This window comes from Dipodomys ordii, unplaced genomic scaffold, assembly GCF_000151885.1.
Source record: "Dipodomys ordii isolate 6190 unplaced genomic scaffold, Dord_2.0 Scaffold15, whole genome shotgun sequence".
NCBI classification, from domain to species: Eukaryota; Metazoa; Chordata; class Mammalia; order Rodentia; family Heteromyidae; genus Dipodomys; species Dipodomys ordii.
In genome coordinates this window covers 15,704,991-15,721,460 of record NW_012267231.1, presented here as the reverse complement: position 1 = coordinate 15,721,460, position 16,470 = coordinate 15,704,991, and the positions used below count along the sequence as shown (strand labels likewise).

General features: G+C 45.7%; 1 protein-coding gene across 2 annotated transcripts in view; it reads right to left on the bottom strand.

The window, feature by feature from the left end:
- The window catches only part of Arid3b (AT rich interactive domain 3B (BRIGHT-like)), a 45,522-nt gene that overhangs the window by 27,861 nt on the left and 1,191 nt on the right, over nt 1-16,470 (bottom strand). For both annotated transcript variants that reach the window (XM_013011961.1, XM_013011959.1), the window contains exon 2: nt 14,227-14,859. In XM_013011961.1, coding sequence (XP_012867415.1) covers nt 14,227-14,766 — 540 coding nt within the window. In that variant the 5' untranslated portion in view covers nt 14,767-14,859. The remainder of the gene's footprint in view (nt 1-14,226; nt 14,860-16,470) is intronic.

Here is a 16,470-nt window from a genome sequence, read left to right as displayed (position 1 = left end):
AGATGCAAAGGCTGGGCTAGGGGAGATTTACAGTTTAAATGAGCACTGAGTGGGGGATAAACAAGACATGTTTTGGCAGGGAGGTTTAGCAGGGAGGGAAACGGGCTGTGAAATGCCTTGAATGCCAGGAGGAAATTTAAACTCTGAACTGTGAACAGGGGGGAGGAGTGGATGTTTTATGAACAGAAAAACAAATGATTACAGCACCATTCTGGATTTTGACAACCCGTTTTTGTTGAAAAAATATACTTACGTAAATGTATGTAGATGCCTACCAGGGTTGGAACCATGGGTAGGTTTCCTATTTCAATGTTTTTTGTTCATGCATGTATAACAATGCATGTATTCTGAGATCTATCAGACACTACAGAACGTTCTAAGGCGAAAGGACAGAGAAGAGCTTCATGGAATGCACATAACTAATTACTGGGGCTGGGGTTGTAGCTCAGTGGAGGACATTCAAGGATGTGGGTTCAAATCTAGTACCATAGGGGAGAAGCAAACAACACCAATACAATTGTATTTATTCCATTAAATTTTTTTTTAATTGCTGAGATTTTTTTCTAGATTTTTTTTTTTTTAGGTGTGTGCAAATACTAGGGCTTGACCTCATCATGCTCTCCCTTGGCTTTTTTGCTCAAGGCTGGTGCTCTACCACTCACAGGTCCACTTTCAGCTTTTTTTTTTTTTTTTTGGGTCAGTTGTGGGTTTGAACTAGGGACCTGGATGCTGTCCCTGTGCTTTTTTGCTCAAGGCTAGGGCTCTACCACTTTGAGCCACAGCTCCACTTCTGTTTTCTGGTGGTTCATTGGAGACAGAGTCCCAGACTTTCCTGCCTGGGTTGGCTTTGAACTATGATCCTCAGATCCCAGTCTCTTAAGTAATTAGATGACAGGCATGAACCAAATGTGCCCAGCTTATTTAATCTTTCAAATAAGACACTGGTCACCCTCCTTATTTAATATACTTTCATGATACCTCTCACTGGAGATTTGCATTACTGCTTTTGTAAGAGGCAGGCAAGGCAGCCCTGGCCAGGGTAGCTGACTATGTAGCAGAGAATCTAGGTTTAGGGAGAGAGGGGAGCTGAACTGAGGAGATATGGCTTTTGGAAGAGGCAGCCAAATTGAAAGTCAGCTGGACCAGGACTGCGGGTAAAAAAGAGAAAGAAGGATGGCTTTGAATTCCTACAGTGAGAAAAATCTGCTCCTGTGCAAACAGAAGCTGGGAGGGAGTCAAGCAGGAAATCTGGGAGCACTAATGAAAATAAGCCACTGTTGAGGGGACAGGGTGACAAGACCAATAATGCAGCACGAAGAAAGCCAGCCAGGTTATGGCAGCTGGCAGGAGCCAAAGGCTTAGGGCCAATCTTCTATTGTGAAGGGGAAAATGTAGCAAATGTCACCTGACCCAAGAAGGCTACTTGGGCCTTTCTGTTTACTGGGTGGTGGGGAGGGGGGAAACAACCCGGCCAGACCACCCTTCTAAGAGCTTAGGAGCCAGCACTGCATTCCTTAGGGCTGTACCTCCCCAGAGAAGGAGACTGACTTTAAAAGCAATTAAGTATCTAGGCTATTTTAGGATTACTTCTTGACCACCTGGAATATCTTATTAAAGCCCAGCTCAGATGTCCAAAGCAATTTTAGTTCCCATTTCTCACCGCCCCCCCCCATGCCACACTCAAGTTAACCCTTTCCTAGGGGTGAAGCTACCAACTTCACTGGGGTTCCCCACACTCTGATACCTACAAGAAATGGTCCTGCCCTAAAATACCACTAAGGAAACTGAAAGCTCTCAGGGAAACAGGGAGTATTTTCAAAGACACAGATGGTAATGTACTTCCTGTGTTTGCTCTCTGTAATCGAACAGATATGAGCCCCAAGGGCAAGGATCTAGGCAAATTCCTAGGACCTGAACCTCAAAGTAGTCATTAGCCAAATCACTAGGCTTCAAAGGGGCTGATCCCCAGGCTCCTGGATATCAATTTATTGCTCTGCAATATGGAGCCTAACGAAAGTATTTAGGCTGAGTACAGCTTTTGTTCTCAGTACTTCTTTTTTTTTTTTGGGGTCCGCTCGTGGAGCCTGAACTCTGGGCCTGGGCACTATCCCTCAGCTCTTCAGCTCAAGGCTAGCGCTCTACCACCTGAGCCACAGTGCCACTTCCGGCTCTACCACTGAGCCACCTTCCCAGCCCTCTCAGTACTTCTTGTCTTAAAAAAACAACACTGGGCTAGGAAGGTAGCTCAGTAGTAAGAGAGCTTGCCTCGCATGCATGAGGCCCTGGGTTTAATTCCTCAGCACCACATAAACAGAAAAAGCCAGAAGAGGTGCTGTGGCTCAAGTGGTAGGGACAGCGCCCAGGCCCAGAGTTCAGGCCCTACAACCAACAAAAACCAAGACCACACAATACATAATCTACCTTATCTTTGGCCAGATCCACCACTCTCCTCCTATTTTCATATGTAACAATTATTTGACTGCTTAACAGTGGACCTGGATGGTGGTCGTGTATTGCTAAAGGCCCAATTCCCAGAATCCTTAAACTACTTAAAAAAAAAAAAAAATATATATATATATATATATATATGGATCCAGTGGCTCATGGATACCAGTGGCTCATGCCTGGAAACCTAGTTACTCAGGAGGCTGAGATCTAAGGATTGTGCTTCAGAGCCAGCCTGGGCAGGAAAGTGTGTGAGACTCTTATCTTCAATGAGCCACCAGAAAATTGAAAATAGAACTGTGGCTCAAAGTGGTAGAATGTTAGTCTTCAGCAAAAGAGCTCAAGGACAGAGCCCTGAGTTTAAGCCTCATGACCAAGAAAATAAAAATAAAATTAGTCAGGCACTGGTAGCTCATAACTATAATCCTAGCTACTCAGAAAGCGGAGTTCTAAAGATTACAGTTAGAAGCCAACCCAGGCGTAAAAGTCTGTGAGACTCTTTTCTTCACTAAAAACTATCCTTAAAAGCCAGAAGTGGTGCTGTGGCTCAAGTGGTAGAGTGGTAGAGTGCTTTCCCTTGAGGAAAAGCTCAGGGAAAGCACCCAGGCCCTGAGTTCAAGGCCCAGATCCTGGTTCCTCCTGGGGCCTCTCTCCTCCTTAACTCTGACTGGACCCCGCTTGCTATTTCATCCCAGGGTGTCCTGTGTGTCCTTACCACCACACTGCATTTTAGTCTCTTTACCTCCTTTAGTAGAAACACCCCTTTTCTGGCTCATCTTCTTGATTGCACTGAGTCTTCCTATACTCAGGTGGGAAGGTTTTCCCTCTCCCCCTCCCTGGCCTGGCCCCTTTCTACTGCTTCTTCACAAAAGTGTCCTTAGCTCTTTTTCCAAGCCAGTGAGTTTGAATTGATCTCTGTGGCTGGTGGGAGGTAGGAAGACTCTTTTTGGTTCTTGCTAAAGTGGCCCCACAGCGGAAGGTGTGCATCTGATAATTATAACTCCAGTGTGTCCATCTGAGGCCTGAGTGATTAAAAGCCGTAATCCTGATCTTATCAGAACGTTTTTTTTTTTTTTTTGTAGTTCCAACTGTGTGGCTCCTAACAGTCTCTGTTTTACTTCCTGGGGCTCTCCTCTCCCTTTAGGATTCTCTGTAATCCTGCCCATTCCCCCTTTGTGGATGCCTCATCACCTCCTGGAATCAGTTAAAACTAGGGAGAAGGGCCAGAGTGAATTTTCTGTCCTTCCTGCCAGAATCTGGGAATTGGGCTTTTAGCCTTACACTACCACCATCCAGGTAAGGAACAATAACAATAAAAGAAATGGAGCTATCATGTAAAAAGAGGGGGCAGAGCACATGAGAAAATGGGGGAAACAATACGGAGTGCCTCCCATACAACACTGTACTGTTGGCTGGAAAACAGGACAAGAAAGAATGGGGTCCCAGTTTTCACACTGTAAAAGTTACAATGCTTGGTAGTACATAAGAAATCAGAACTTGGTTGGTGGCTCACAAGTGTCATCCTAGCTACTCAGGAGGCTGAGGTCTAAGGATTGGGGTTTAAAGCCAACCCAGGCAGGAAAAGTCTATGAGATTCATCTCCAATTAACTACCAAAAATCCAGAAGTGGAGCATTGGCTCAAGTGGTAGAGCATTAGCCTTGAGCACATGAAGTTCAGGGACAGTGCCCAAGCCCTGAGTTCAAGTCCCATGATTAGCACACACACACACAAAAGAATCAAGAGCTGGGGCTGGGAAGGTGGCTCAGTGGTAAGCGCTTGCCTTGCATGCCTGAGGCCCTGGGTTCGATTCCTCAGCAAAAAGAAATAAGCCAGAAGTGGCACTGTGGCTCAAGTGGTAGAGCGCTAGCCTTGAGCTGAAGAGCTGAGGGACAGGTGTCCCTCAAAAAAAAAAAAAAAAAAGAATCAAGAGCTTCATCCACACTGAGGATGAGGACAAGGTTTCTGAGGCAGTGATGGTTAAGGTAAGACAGGAACTGAAGATCACAGCCTGATCAAGCCAGGAATGGTGGCTCGAGTTCAAAGGTAACCAGGCATAAAAGTTGTGAGACTTCTGAATCCATGAATGGGCATTTGCCGGTATTCCAGATACCAGGAAACATAATGGTTGGGCACTGAGTGACCAGAATATAAAAGGCCAGGAAACTGTCAGACGTAAGGCTAAGCTATGCAGCAGTGGCTCAGGCCTGTAACCCAAGCTACTTGGGTAAGATCTAAGGGATCATGGCTAGAAGCCAATCAGGGCAGAAAAATCTGGGAGAATTCATCCCCAATTAACCATCAGAAAGGCAGACCGGAGGCATGGCTCAAGTGGTAGAGTGCCAACTGTGAGCAAATAAACCAAGTGACTGGGCAGCCCTGAGTCCAGGTCCTAGAAGAGGGGTAAGGCTTGAGAAGCAGGCAGGGTGTCAGATCACCCAGATTTGGATTTTATAATTAGAGTAACTGGCATCACACTTAGAGGGCATTACAGGATTTGTGTTTAGATCATTCTAGCTGCTGTGCAGAAATGGATTACAAGGGGAGGAGCACAGAAACCTGTTAGAGCTGGAAAGCTGCTGGGGTAATGGGGGTAATGGCGAAGAGGAGAGGCTAAAAAGGAAAGGATTGATAAGACCTAGTGAGGGCTAGACATGGTACAGCAGAAGAGGACAGAGAAGAACAGAGGAAGGACACAGGTAGTAATGAGCCAACCCCAAGATTCTAAGGGAAGGAGAATGCCATTAGTTGAGAAGGAAAGTGAACGAGGAAATGTGACTTGGATAGAAATCAAAAGTTCAGTTTTGCATGCATTAAACTTGTCACGAGGGATGTCTAAATGGAAATGCTCAGCAGGTGGTTGAGGATTAAAGCCCTGAGGTCACACTAGAAAAATGTGCTCAAATAGTATCTATGAGTCCCTGGCCTATAGACACTATTTATTTAAAATATGAGGGGTCTGGGAAGGTGGCTCAGTGGTAGAGTGCTTGCCTAGCAATCATGAAGCCCCGGGTTCGATTCCTCAATACCACATAAACAGAAAAAGCCAGAAGTGCAGCTCAAGTGGTAGAGTGCTAGCCTTGAGCAAAACGCAGCTCAGGGACAGTGCCTGGACCCTGAGTTCAAGCCACAGGACTGGCAATAAAATAAAATAAATCATAAAATGAAATATGAAGGTAGAGATTATGCAAAGAAAGCATTGACAGTAGTGCTAGGCTCAAGACTGCACCTAAAGTAGAAGTGTTTGGGGCTGGCTGCTGGCAGAGAGTGTTACAGAGATTAAAGTAAATAAAAAGTAAGAACAAGTTTCAAACAGGGAGTGGTCAGGCCAGCCTGGGCTCAACAACACGGTGGTCATTAGACAACCTACCAAGCCAAGGCATCAGTGGCTCATGCCTGTCATCCTAACTACTCAGGAGCCTGAAATCTGAGGATCAAGGCTTAAAGCTAGTCTGGCCAGGAAGTCTATGAGACTCCTCTAGCCAAGAGAGGGAAAGGGAGAGGGAGAGGGGAAAGGGGGGAGGGGAGGGTGGAGAAGGAGGAAACCAAGAACATAAAGGATCAGGGTTCAGAATGGAGCATGTGGAGGATAGCCCAGGAGATGACAGAATGGACATAATGAGTATAAGCAATTCTAAGACACTTGTTAGGGGGAGGGGAGCAGCTAGAAATACAAGAAAAGCTGGAAGGAATGCATAACCCAGGAATTCTTTAAAAATGACTTCTCTTTTTCTTCTTTTTTTGGCTTTTGTGCCTATCCTAGGGTTTGAACTTAGGGCCTGGATGTGTCCCTGAACTTTTGTGCTCAAGGCTAGGTTCTACCACTTAAGCTACATCTCCATTTCTGGCTTTTTGGTGGTAAATTAGAGATATGAGTCTCATGGACTTTACTGCCTGGCTGGCTTCAAATCAAGATTTTCATCTCAGGTTCCCAAATTGCTGGGATTACAAGAGTGATCCACTGGTACCCAGCTCCTCTTCTGTTTTGTTGTTGTAGTTTGTTTTTTTGGTAGGTCATGGGGCTTGAACTCTGGGCCTAGACTCAGATCAAGGCAAGTGCTCTACCACTTGAACCACAGCACTACTTCCAGTTTTCTGGTGGTTAATTGGAGATGAGAGTCTCAGGGACTTTCCTGCCCAGGCTGGCTTTGAACCATAATCCTCAAAGCTCAGCCTCATGAGCAGCTAGGATTACAGGCGTGAGCCACCAGTGCCCAGCTACAGCTCCTCTTCTTAACAACCAAATAAGGTAGATTTTAAGACTAAAGGTGTTTGTTTTGTGTGTGTGTGTGAGCTGGAAGATGAGTGAATATAAAGAGGGCTTTAGAAGAATGTAAGACCAAAGAATCAGGAAAAGGCTCACGAGTGGGGCAAGTTCCTGAAGGTCTAGGAGGGGGTGGGATCTCGTGGAGGAATTAGTCTGGTGAAAGAGATAAAACCAAGCTAGGTCAGTGATCACACATCTATAAGGACTGAATACTGATAAAGCTCACTTCTACTTGAACAGAAAACATGCTTATAACTCTATGCTAACACAGAAAGCTACCAAATTGCCATGATTTTGTTCCCACAAATCCTGAAAAGTTTCTGAGAACTCTGGAGTACAGCTCTAGAAAACTGAAGAGAAGTTGTTCTGTAGTCATGTCTAGCATTTATGGAGCATATTCCTATAAAGTAGTGAAGATTGGAAAATCAGAGTTTTAAAAAAGTAGCAGCTGGATGCTGGTGGTTCATGCCTATCATCCTAGCTACTCAGGAGGCTAAGACCTGAGGATCAAGGAATGAAGCCAGCCCAGGCACAAAAGTCCGTGCGACTTGTATCTCCAACTACACCAAAAAAGCCAAAAGTGTGGCTGTAGTCCAAGTGGTAAAGCACCAGCCCTAAGGAAAAAAAAAAAAAAGCTCAAGAACAGCGATGCAGCCCCAAGTCCAGGCCCCAGAATCCGCATACACAAAAAGGAAGTATTTAGGGAACTAGGTGGCAGTGGCTCACACCTGTAATCCTAGCTTACTCAGGAGGCTGAAATCTAAGAATCTCAGCAGAAAAGTTTGTGAGACTTTTCATCTCCAATTAACCACCAAAGAGCCACTGTGGAGCCTTGATTGAGCATAAAAGCTCAAGGACAGCACCCAGGCCCTGAGTTCAAGCCCCAGGATCCCACCTCAAAAACAGTATTTGTACAGTGTACACATTTTACAATGATCTCTTCCACCCTCCGATATTTCCTCCACTTTTGCATTATCCTCAGGTTGGGGAAGAGAATTTGCATGCCATGGAACTACTATATGTGTGGGTTGAGAGGAGGTTAGGACACAGCAAAATACTATAGAAAAACAGTAGTAGAGCTGGGACCTAATCCCACGGGTAGCTCCCAATCCAAGGCTGGTTCAGATTAAGTCTGTTACTAAGTAACAAGGCTGCCAAGTATCTGTCTTTTCATCTTTTGGAGTTAAGTGTCCAAAAGGACGGCCACCTTCGGTCACACATAGCTATCTGTATAATGGACCATTTACGAGACCTCGAAGTTCTAGGTCCCAGTCATCTCCTAGGTGAGTGTCCACTGAGATCATTACAAATGGAGGCTTACAAACTCCACATGGACACTGAAAACAGAACAGAAAGCCAGGCCTGGGTGTGCATGCCTGAAATTCCAGCACTTAGAAGGCGAAGGCAGAAGAATCTCAAGTTTGAGACCAGCTTTATAGAGAGAACCTTGTCTCAATACAACAAAGTAAAACAAAGCAAAAACACAAAACAAGTGAAGAGAATTCAGGGTTGCAGAGGACAGGTTTGGGCAATGTCTAGCCTAGAACATGTGCACATCTACACAAAGCACAGCATATATTCTTTCTCCAAACACCATCTAGAGTGGCGTTTCTCAACGTTGGTACTTTGGAGGATTCCTTGTTGGGGGAGGAGACTGTCGCTGTATGCTGGAGGACACTGGGAAGCACAAAGGGCTGGGAGAAAACATCTGCCCCAGGCACAACTCAAAATGCCTCCTGATTGGCAACTGTACCCCTAAGGAGAGGAGAGGAGGGTGGCCTCCAACTGAGAACCACTTATCAAGGCAGGCTCCCCTGTGATTGCAGGAAGACAGACATAAAAAGAAAGTGGGGGGACAGGGTGATGGTGGCTAGCACCTATAATCCCAGCTACTCAGGAGGCTGAGATACAGGTTCCAAACAAACCAAAGCAGACAAATCTGTGGGACTCTTATCTTTAATTAACCAGAAAAAAAGGCAGAAGTGCAGGGTGTGGCTTAAGTGGTAGAGCACCAGCCTTGATGGAAAAGGCCAAGTGAAAGCATGAGGCCCTGAGTTCAAGCCTCTTAGTTAGATAATTGCCCAGTTAATTGCCCAATTATTTTTGCATAGTAAGATGAGAATGATTTTTATTCTGTATGCAGCTAATAGGAACTTCACTAATTACAATCATTTGGGGGGGGGAGGGGGACAAACATTTCCTCTTGTTAAATCTTGTTCCCTGACTCTTAGTGCACATCTAACTAGATGATTCTTCCTGTCTGCCTAGGCAGTCTCTGCTCTCATCCTGCAGAGGTGCTGAACCCCAAATTTAGAAAGAGGCCACACAGTGGGCAGAAGCTGAGGGCATGCCTAATAGCTTCCAGCTGTTCTCAATCGGTAGTACCCTGTCTTCATTAACACGTGTGGCTGGCTAGCTTTAGGAAATGTTAGGAATTCTTTAATTACAAGTTTTCTGAAATAAGACTCCTCCACCCTGGAAGGCAATCGTAGAGCTTGCTGGGAAGAGGGGTTGAAAAAGAGGGGGAGGAAGGGGGGAGCAACATTTATTGAGCAATGTCTCTAGTGCTTTTCAGGGAGCTGGCTATGCAAAGCCACACACAGTAACCAAAGTGATCAGTAAAGTATGCAGAAGACTAGTCACACACGCTCTGGCCCCAAGGGCCGATCCACCATCACTCATCTTCCACTTCTATGCAGGGGGACCTAGCTGCTCCATTAATGGGCTCCAGACAGACAAAGCCTGTATTGCTTAACAACCCTCTCTATCCAAGACCACCCTAAAAGGCCAGCAACTCTCCGCCCAAGCTGGCTGTGTGATATCCTTTGAGAGGAAGGACATCAGGTCTTTTGTTGTCTTGCTTCATCATGGTTTACTCTGCCCCTGCACACGGATTGGTTTTACAGTGCTGGACTAACTCTCTTCCCCAGAGAGGCAGGTGACATGACACTCCAATTGTCTCCACTTTGAGAAGCAAGTATTTTCTAAGAAGTTCTTCAAAGAAAACCCATGAGACAATTTCAACATTACTTGCTCTAAGAAAGGGATTTCAGACACGTAAGTCCAATCTGTGGTTAGGCAGTCCCACTTTTGCTTTTTAGTTTGTGGATGTTCGCCTACTCCCTGCCCCCACACCAAATCTTGAAAACAACTTTCTTGTTGGCTTGCCAAGCTATACTATGTTACAGGAAATAATAATAACAACAACAACAACAACAATAATAATGTCTATAGGCCGATCTTACAGGTATAAACCATGTTTTAAAACAGCTCCACCATAGTGCAGACTGGGGCCTGGGCTTCAGCAAACCTGGTTATTGCACCCCCAACTCCAGCCCACCTTGAGATTCCCACAGTACCTCTGCAGGGCACTGCACTCCTTGAGGGAGAGAAGCCAGACTACTGAGTACAATCCTGGCACAAAGAGGACTCCAGCCAAGTTTGTTGTTTAAAACAAAAAGTAACCCATTAACAGTAGGGTCTGTGTCAACTGTAGAGGTCTTTGAAGCAAGGGCTATTCTTTCTACCCCCCACTGGCAGTTCCATAAAGAAACAAAGGACTGAATAGTAAGTCTCAAGGTTTAGATGGTTTCTAGGCTCTCCTGGAAGATTCGTTTTAGCATAACTAAAAACCATTTTATTAGGCACCAGCTGGATCATTCCTGAAATCCTAGCTACTCAAGAGGCTGAGATCTGAGAATTGGGGTTCAAATCCAGCCCAGTCAGGAAAGTCTGTGAAATTCTTATCTCTAACTAACCACCAGAAAAGTAGAAATGGAGCTGTGGCTCAAGTGGTAGAGTACCAGCCTTGAGTGAAAACACTCAGGGACAGCCCTCAGGCCCTGAGTTCAAGCCCCAGGACCAACACCAAAAACAAAAACATGAAACAGCTTTAATCCCCACATTATTTACTCCTTCAAAGCAAGAGAAAAAACATAGATCAAATTTATTTTGAAAATTTAAATCCACAAGGAAACAGAGGATGCTCAGAGAAGGATTTAAGTCGGTTGCACTGCCTCCCTGGCCTGGTTCTTGATCACCAAATTGAGGGGAGAAGGTACATTCAGGGTGAGGAATTAGGCCTCAGTTACTCTAACATTTATGAACACATTCTGGCAGGTGCTCTTCCAGGCAGTCTATAATTAGCAAGTACGCCTCAAAAACTTAAATGAACTCAAAGGGTTTCAGGTGCCAACAGACAGTGCCCAGCAACAGCACGGAGGACAGAGTGCAGGGAGGCCAGTCAGGGCTGGGCGCCCTGCCACAGCGCACACGCCAGTTCTGCAAAGTCTTTTTTTCAAATCTCTAAAGGCTTGACCTCAACACCTGCTGCACTTCCGGAAGACAGACGGGCTCTGGGGCGTGCTGCTGTACTTTCTAGGAACAACCGCATGTGTGCACATGCACACACAGAGGCTGGCTAGCTGCCAAGGCGGGGGCAGCCCAGCTGCCTCAGGCCTGAACTTTCCCAGTGGCGGCAGGGCGGGATCCCGCTATGAGCTGACTCAGCCACCAACGTGGCACTGTGCCAGCTGCACAGCCGTGGTGGGGGCTGCCAGCAGCTCACAGATGTTTTGCTAAACCAAAGAAATCAGCCAGGACGTGGGGTTCAGGCTGACAGCCAAGGAGCTGTAGTCCTGGAAGCTAGATTCTTATTCCAGGCCTCCCTCCACCACAGTCTCCCTGGGTGACCGAGGGCAGGGAACCCTCTGAGCATCCATCTCAGTACTTGCCCTGCTTCAGAGGAAGAGGCAGCAAAGGATGATACTGTGGGCACAGGCAGCTCCTGCCCTAAGACTAACTCTTAACCCTCGTGTCCCAGGAGGAACTTTCATAAATTTTGTTCTAGAGTGAAGGCAGGGGCTCAGGGCAATTCATAATGCTACCAAAAGATCATAAAGGAAAGACACATAGGGGTGGGGTTTGAACCCTATTGTTCACTCACTGAAGCACCTACAACAAACTCTGCTGTTGAAAACTAAGCCAACAGCAGACATGTTCCACTTTTCAGGTTCTAAAAGATGTTGGACCTGGAACTTGAACTCCGGTCCTGGGCTCTGTCACTGAGCTTTTTCTGCTCAAGGCTAGTGCTCTACCACTTGAGCCACAGCTCTACTTCAGGTTTTTTCGGTAGTTAATTGGATATAATAGTCTGATGGTCTCTCCTGTCCTAGCAAGCTTCAAACCACGACCTTCAGATCTCATGGCTTCTCAGTCGCCTGTGAAGGCTATGGCTCTTCACAAATGGTTTGTTTCTACATATCATTGGACCACACACAGGGTGTGTGTTATTCAGAGTTCCCACACATGAACGGCTTGCCTTGGATTCCCTGCTGGAAATACCAACTGACCCATAACAAGTCAACTTACTGTCCTCACACTAAGGAAAAACTGCACTGTAGGTCACTAAGAAAAGAGAAGTCAAGCCTGGCACTGGTGGCTCACATCTGTAATCCTAGCTATTCAGGAGACAGATCTGAAGATTGTAGTTCAAAGCCAGCCAGGGCAGGAAAGACCATAAGACTCTTATTTCCAATGAACCACCAGAAAACCAGAAGTGGTACTGTGGCTCAAAGTAGTAACATGCTAGTGGTGAGTGAAAAAGCTCAGGGACAGCACTGAGATCCTGGGTTCAAGCCCCATGACGAAAGAAAGAAAGAAAGAAAGAAAGAAAGAAAGAAAGAAAGAAAGAAAGAAAGAAAGAAAGAAAGAAAGAAAAGAGCCAAAGGCTTGGCTGAGAACAGCTCCCTAGGCTTCCCTCCTCCAAATAATTCATTAGGACTCTTCAGCTCTGTAGTCTGCTTTCTTTTTTATTCTTTTTTGTTGTTGTTGTTGGTCATAGGGCTTGAACTCTGGGCTTGGCCACTGTCCCTCAGCTCTTCAGCTCAAGGCCAGCACTCTACCGCTTGAGCCACACCGCCAGTGGCTCCGGTTTTCTAGTGGTTTATTGGAGATAAGAGTCTCACGGACTTTCCTGCCCGGGCTGGCTTTGAACCGCGATCCTCAGATCTCAGCCTCCTGAGTAGCTAGGATTACAGGCATGAGACACCGGCGCCTGGCTCTTTTTTATTCTTTTGCGTGAGACACCAGCACCCGGCTCTTTTTTATTCTTTTGTCGATCGTGGGCCTGAACTCTGGGCCTGGGTGCTATTTCTGAGCTCTTCAGCTCAAGGCTAGTGCTCTGCCACATGAGCCACAGCACCACTTCTGGCTTTTTCTGCTTATGTGGTGCTGAGGAATTGAACCCAAGGCAAGCATTCTACCACTGAGCTACCTTCCCAGCCCCTCTTTTTTTTTCTTTTAAACCTTTTCTTTGTTGTTGTCTTTTTTGGTACTGGGACTAGATCTAAGATGCTGCACTTGCTAGGCAAGTACTTTGCCACTGAACTACATCCCAGCCTGTCTTTTTGTTTTGAGACAGAATCTCACTATGTAGTCCAGACTGACTTTCAACTCAATAATCCTTTAGATTCTACCTCCTGAATACCATTGTGCGTACTACCATGACTGACTACAGTCTGCCTTTATAAATAAAGCTCTCCAGTAGTTAAAGCTCTCTAGTAGCTGGGCACTGGTAGCTCACACCTGTAATTCTATCTATTCAGGAGGCTGAGATCTGAGGATGATGGCTTGAAGCCAGCCCAGGCAGGAAATTCCTTGAGACTCTTATCTCCAATTAACCAGCAAAAAGCCAGAAGTAGAGCTGTGGCTCAAGTGATAGAGAGCTAACCTTGAGCAAAGAAAGCCCTGAGTTCAAGCCTCAGTATCTCCCCCAAAGCATTCCCTTCTAGAATACATGAAAGGTTGGACCCTTAGCACCACAAAACGACAAAAGAAAACTCCTATGCTGATGCTAACGCTATGCCATATTTAAAGTCACTCAGCTTTCCTTGGCTAAAAAGGGAATCTTTAGGTCTGTCCTTCCCTCTTTCTAAGCAGTATCTGTAAGTGTGAGATGGACCCATGTCTACAAGTCTTTCTTAGGAAATACAAGAGTATTTCTGATCAGTTATGCTCAGCTACAAAACAACAAATTGTCATTAAAAGTATGATCTTGAGCTGAGAGCTTGTGGTTCATGCCTGTAATCCTAGCTACTAAGGAGGCTGAGATCTGAGGATTGTGATTTGAAGCCAGCCCAGGCAGGAAAGTGTGTGAGACTCTTATCTCCAATGAACCAGAAAAAAGCCAGAAACAAAGTCTAGTGGCAGAGCACTAGACTTGAACAAAAGAAGCTCAGGGACAGTGCCCAGGCCCTGAGTTCACTCCTTAGTACAGGCACACACACACAAAAAAGACTGTAATGATAAAAATTCTTTTTGGTGCTGAGGACTGAACCCAGGCCTTGTGCATACTATGCTTACTAGTGAGCATCACCACCACTGAGCTATACACACCTCTAGCCCAAGCAAACAAATATTGAGAAAATCTTGGCTGTGGATGAGTGAAGTCGGGTGAGAAGACTCAGAATAGCACATGCTTCAGAAAGGATAGCCTCCCACGGCGCACAGACTGACCTGCTTAAGCTGCTCATCCAGGCTCCAGCGTGGCTGCCCACCTGTGGAGACGGAAGGTGGTGCTGTGGACGCATCTTTGGTAGGGTCTTCTTTAGCTTGGGGTACCGGTGTTGGGAGCCCTGGAGCTGGAAGCAGACTGAGCACAGGGGGTGCTCGGGGATCTTGGCGAGTTGCTTTCTGCACGTGGAAATACTTGGCAGCAGCCTGGGCCTCTTTTTCAGCCGTCTCTGCCACATCATCATCCCCATCCTCATCCTCCAAACCACCTTCTTCTTCCTCAGGCTCTGAGTTCACACTGCTCTGTTCAAAACCTCGGGCCACTGGTGTGACTGGTGGAACTCTGGCTAAAGGACCCAGGGCAGGACTGCCAGGAGGTCTTCCAGGCATGGCAGAAAGGACAGGTGGCTGTGTGGCTAGCTTTTGGGCATACAGGAATGGGGCCTCTCTCATCTGTGTTCCCTGCTTCTCTCTGGCATCCATCTGCAAAGGAGCCGAGTGTGGCAGCTTCTGTGGCTTCTGCTGCTGATGCAGTGGCTCCATTACTACCTTAAGCTTCACCCACAGACTGGCATGGCTCTGAACCTGGGCACAGCTTAGCAGGCACACTGGGTCTTAATTGAAGCAATCAGTGAACTACAAAGGAGGAAGGAGGAATTAAAAAGAAAACACACAACTAGGTAAAACAGTTACAAAAAGCTTTCTTTTCTCCAGTAAAGACTATGGGTTCTGAACACCTCTTCTAATCCTGAGCTGGTAGGGGTTGGAAGTGAGTAAGGAAAGATGCAAAGAAGAGGCACAGGATTGAAGAGAGGAAAATAGGGAGAACCTCAGTAGCGGTAGACTATGGATGCCTAGACTATGGATGCCTTTTGAAGAAGCAAATCTAGATAGTCTGCTGACATATGTGCCGATCTCTTTTTCTCCCTTTACATTATCAAATATTCATAAGCTTGTTACTGAAAAGTTACCTGGGACTGCACTAGGTGTTGCAACAGGAATTGTACCTATGAAAACTACATTAACAAAGGAAAAAAAGGGCTTGCCTGATAAATGTTTCTATTCCCAGGACCATTAGAAAGATTTTACCACCCAAGCTAGACCTACAGCCACCGGAGGCCAGAATGACTTCTTACAGGAAAAGCAAAATGGAGTGAATGACTCCTGGGTTTAAACTCGGTAAATTTCCCAGATCAAATTGCCAGCCTGTTTGCTGAGTGGACTGAACCAGGCTAACTGGACATTATAGCCTCAAAAAAAAAAAAAAAAAGCATCCAATTTCAACAACATGAAAGAAACACTTAAGGAGGCCAGAGTTTCAAATTGCAATCCTTGCTCAAAAACAAATGGGGGTAGAGGGGGGGGAATTCCTCTAGAGATTTTAAAGTTAATTAATTTGAAACAGGTATCAACACTGTCTAAACAAGTTAATGCTTCTTTTCTTTTTAAACAGAAATGACTACGTAAATCTCCCCACATCCCATTTCTTGAGGATTCACTTCTTTATATTCTTCCAGGAATACAAAAACGGCTTTTCAGGTCAAAAATAATCTGGGGGCAGGTTTATCTGCATTCTTACCCATCAGTCTCCAAACACCTACCCCTTTCACACCCTCTCCACCTCCTACCACCTCTCCAGCCACTCCCCTTCACCCCCCAACTCTGGTTGTTTTCTCTGCAAGTTTTCCACAAGTGAATAGATTACCATGCAAAGCAAATTTTAGGGTGAACAGGCTAGCAACCTGGTATGCAATTTTTGTCATCACATGAAAGAAAAAGCTGCATTTCACAGGTTCGGACTTGATAACTGTATCATTCCAATGTTTTAGGAATGGGTTGGAAATGTGTGTGTGTGTGTGTGTGTGTGTGTGTGTGTGTTTGAGTGTTTTTAGCACCTTTCAAAATTTCATTGGTGGGGGGGAAAGTAATCATTACCCTAACAACAAAAACAGCTTGGATTTATTAATTTTTTCTAGTGTTAAAAAAGTTCAATTTCTAGCACTCGGCAAAAAAAGAGAAAAAAGTAGAGAGGAAGTATATTCTCATTTTCTGTTTATCTTAGCAGCCCTGGTTGTGCCTTTGTATTCTGCTAAATATTCAAATTTCAATTCCCGCAGTTTAGAAAGTATGAGCTTAACAAGGCCTAAAAAGAATCATACTGAGGGCTGGGAAGTTGGCTCAGTGGTAGAGCGCTTGCCTTGCATGCCTGAGGCCCTGGGTTCGATTCCTCAGCACCACATAAGCAAA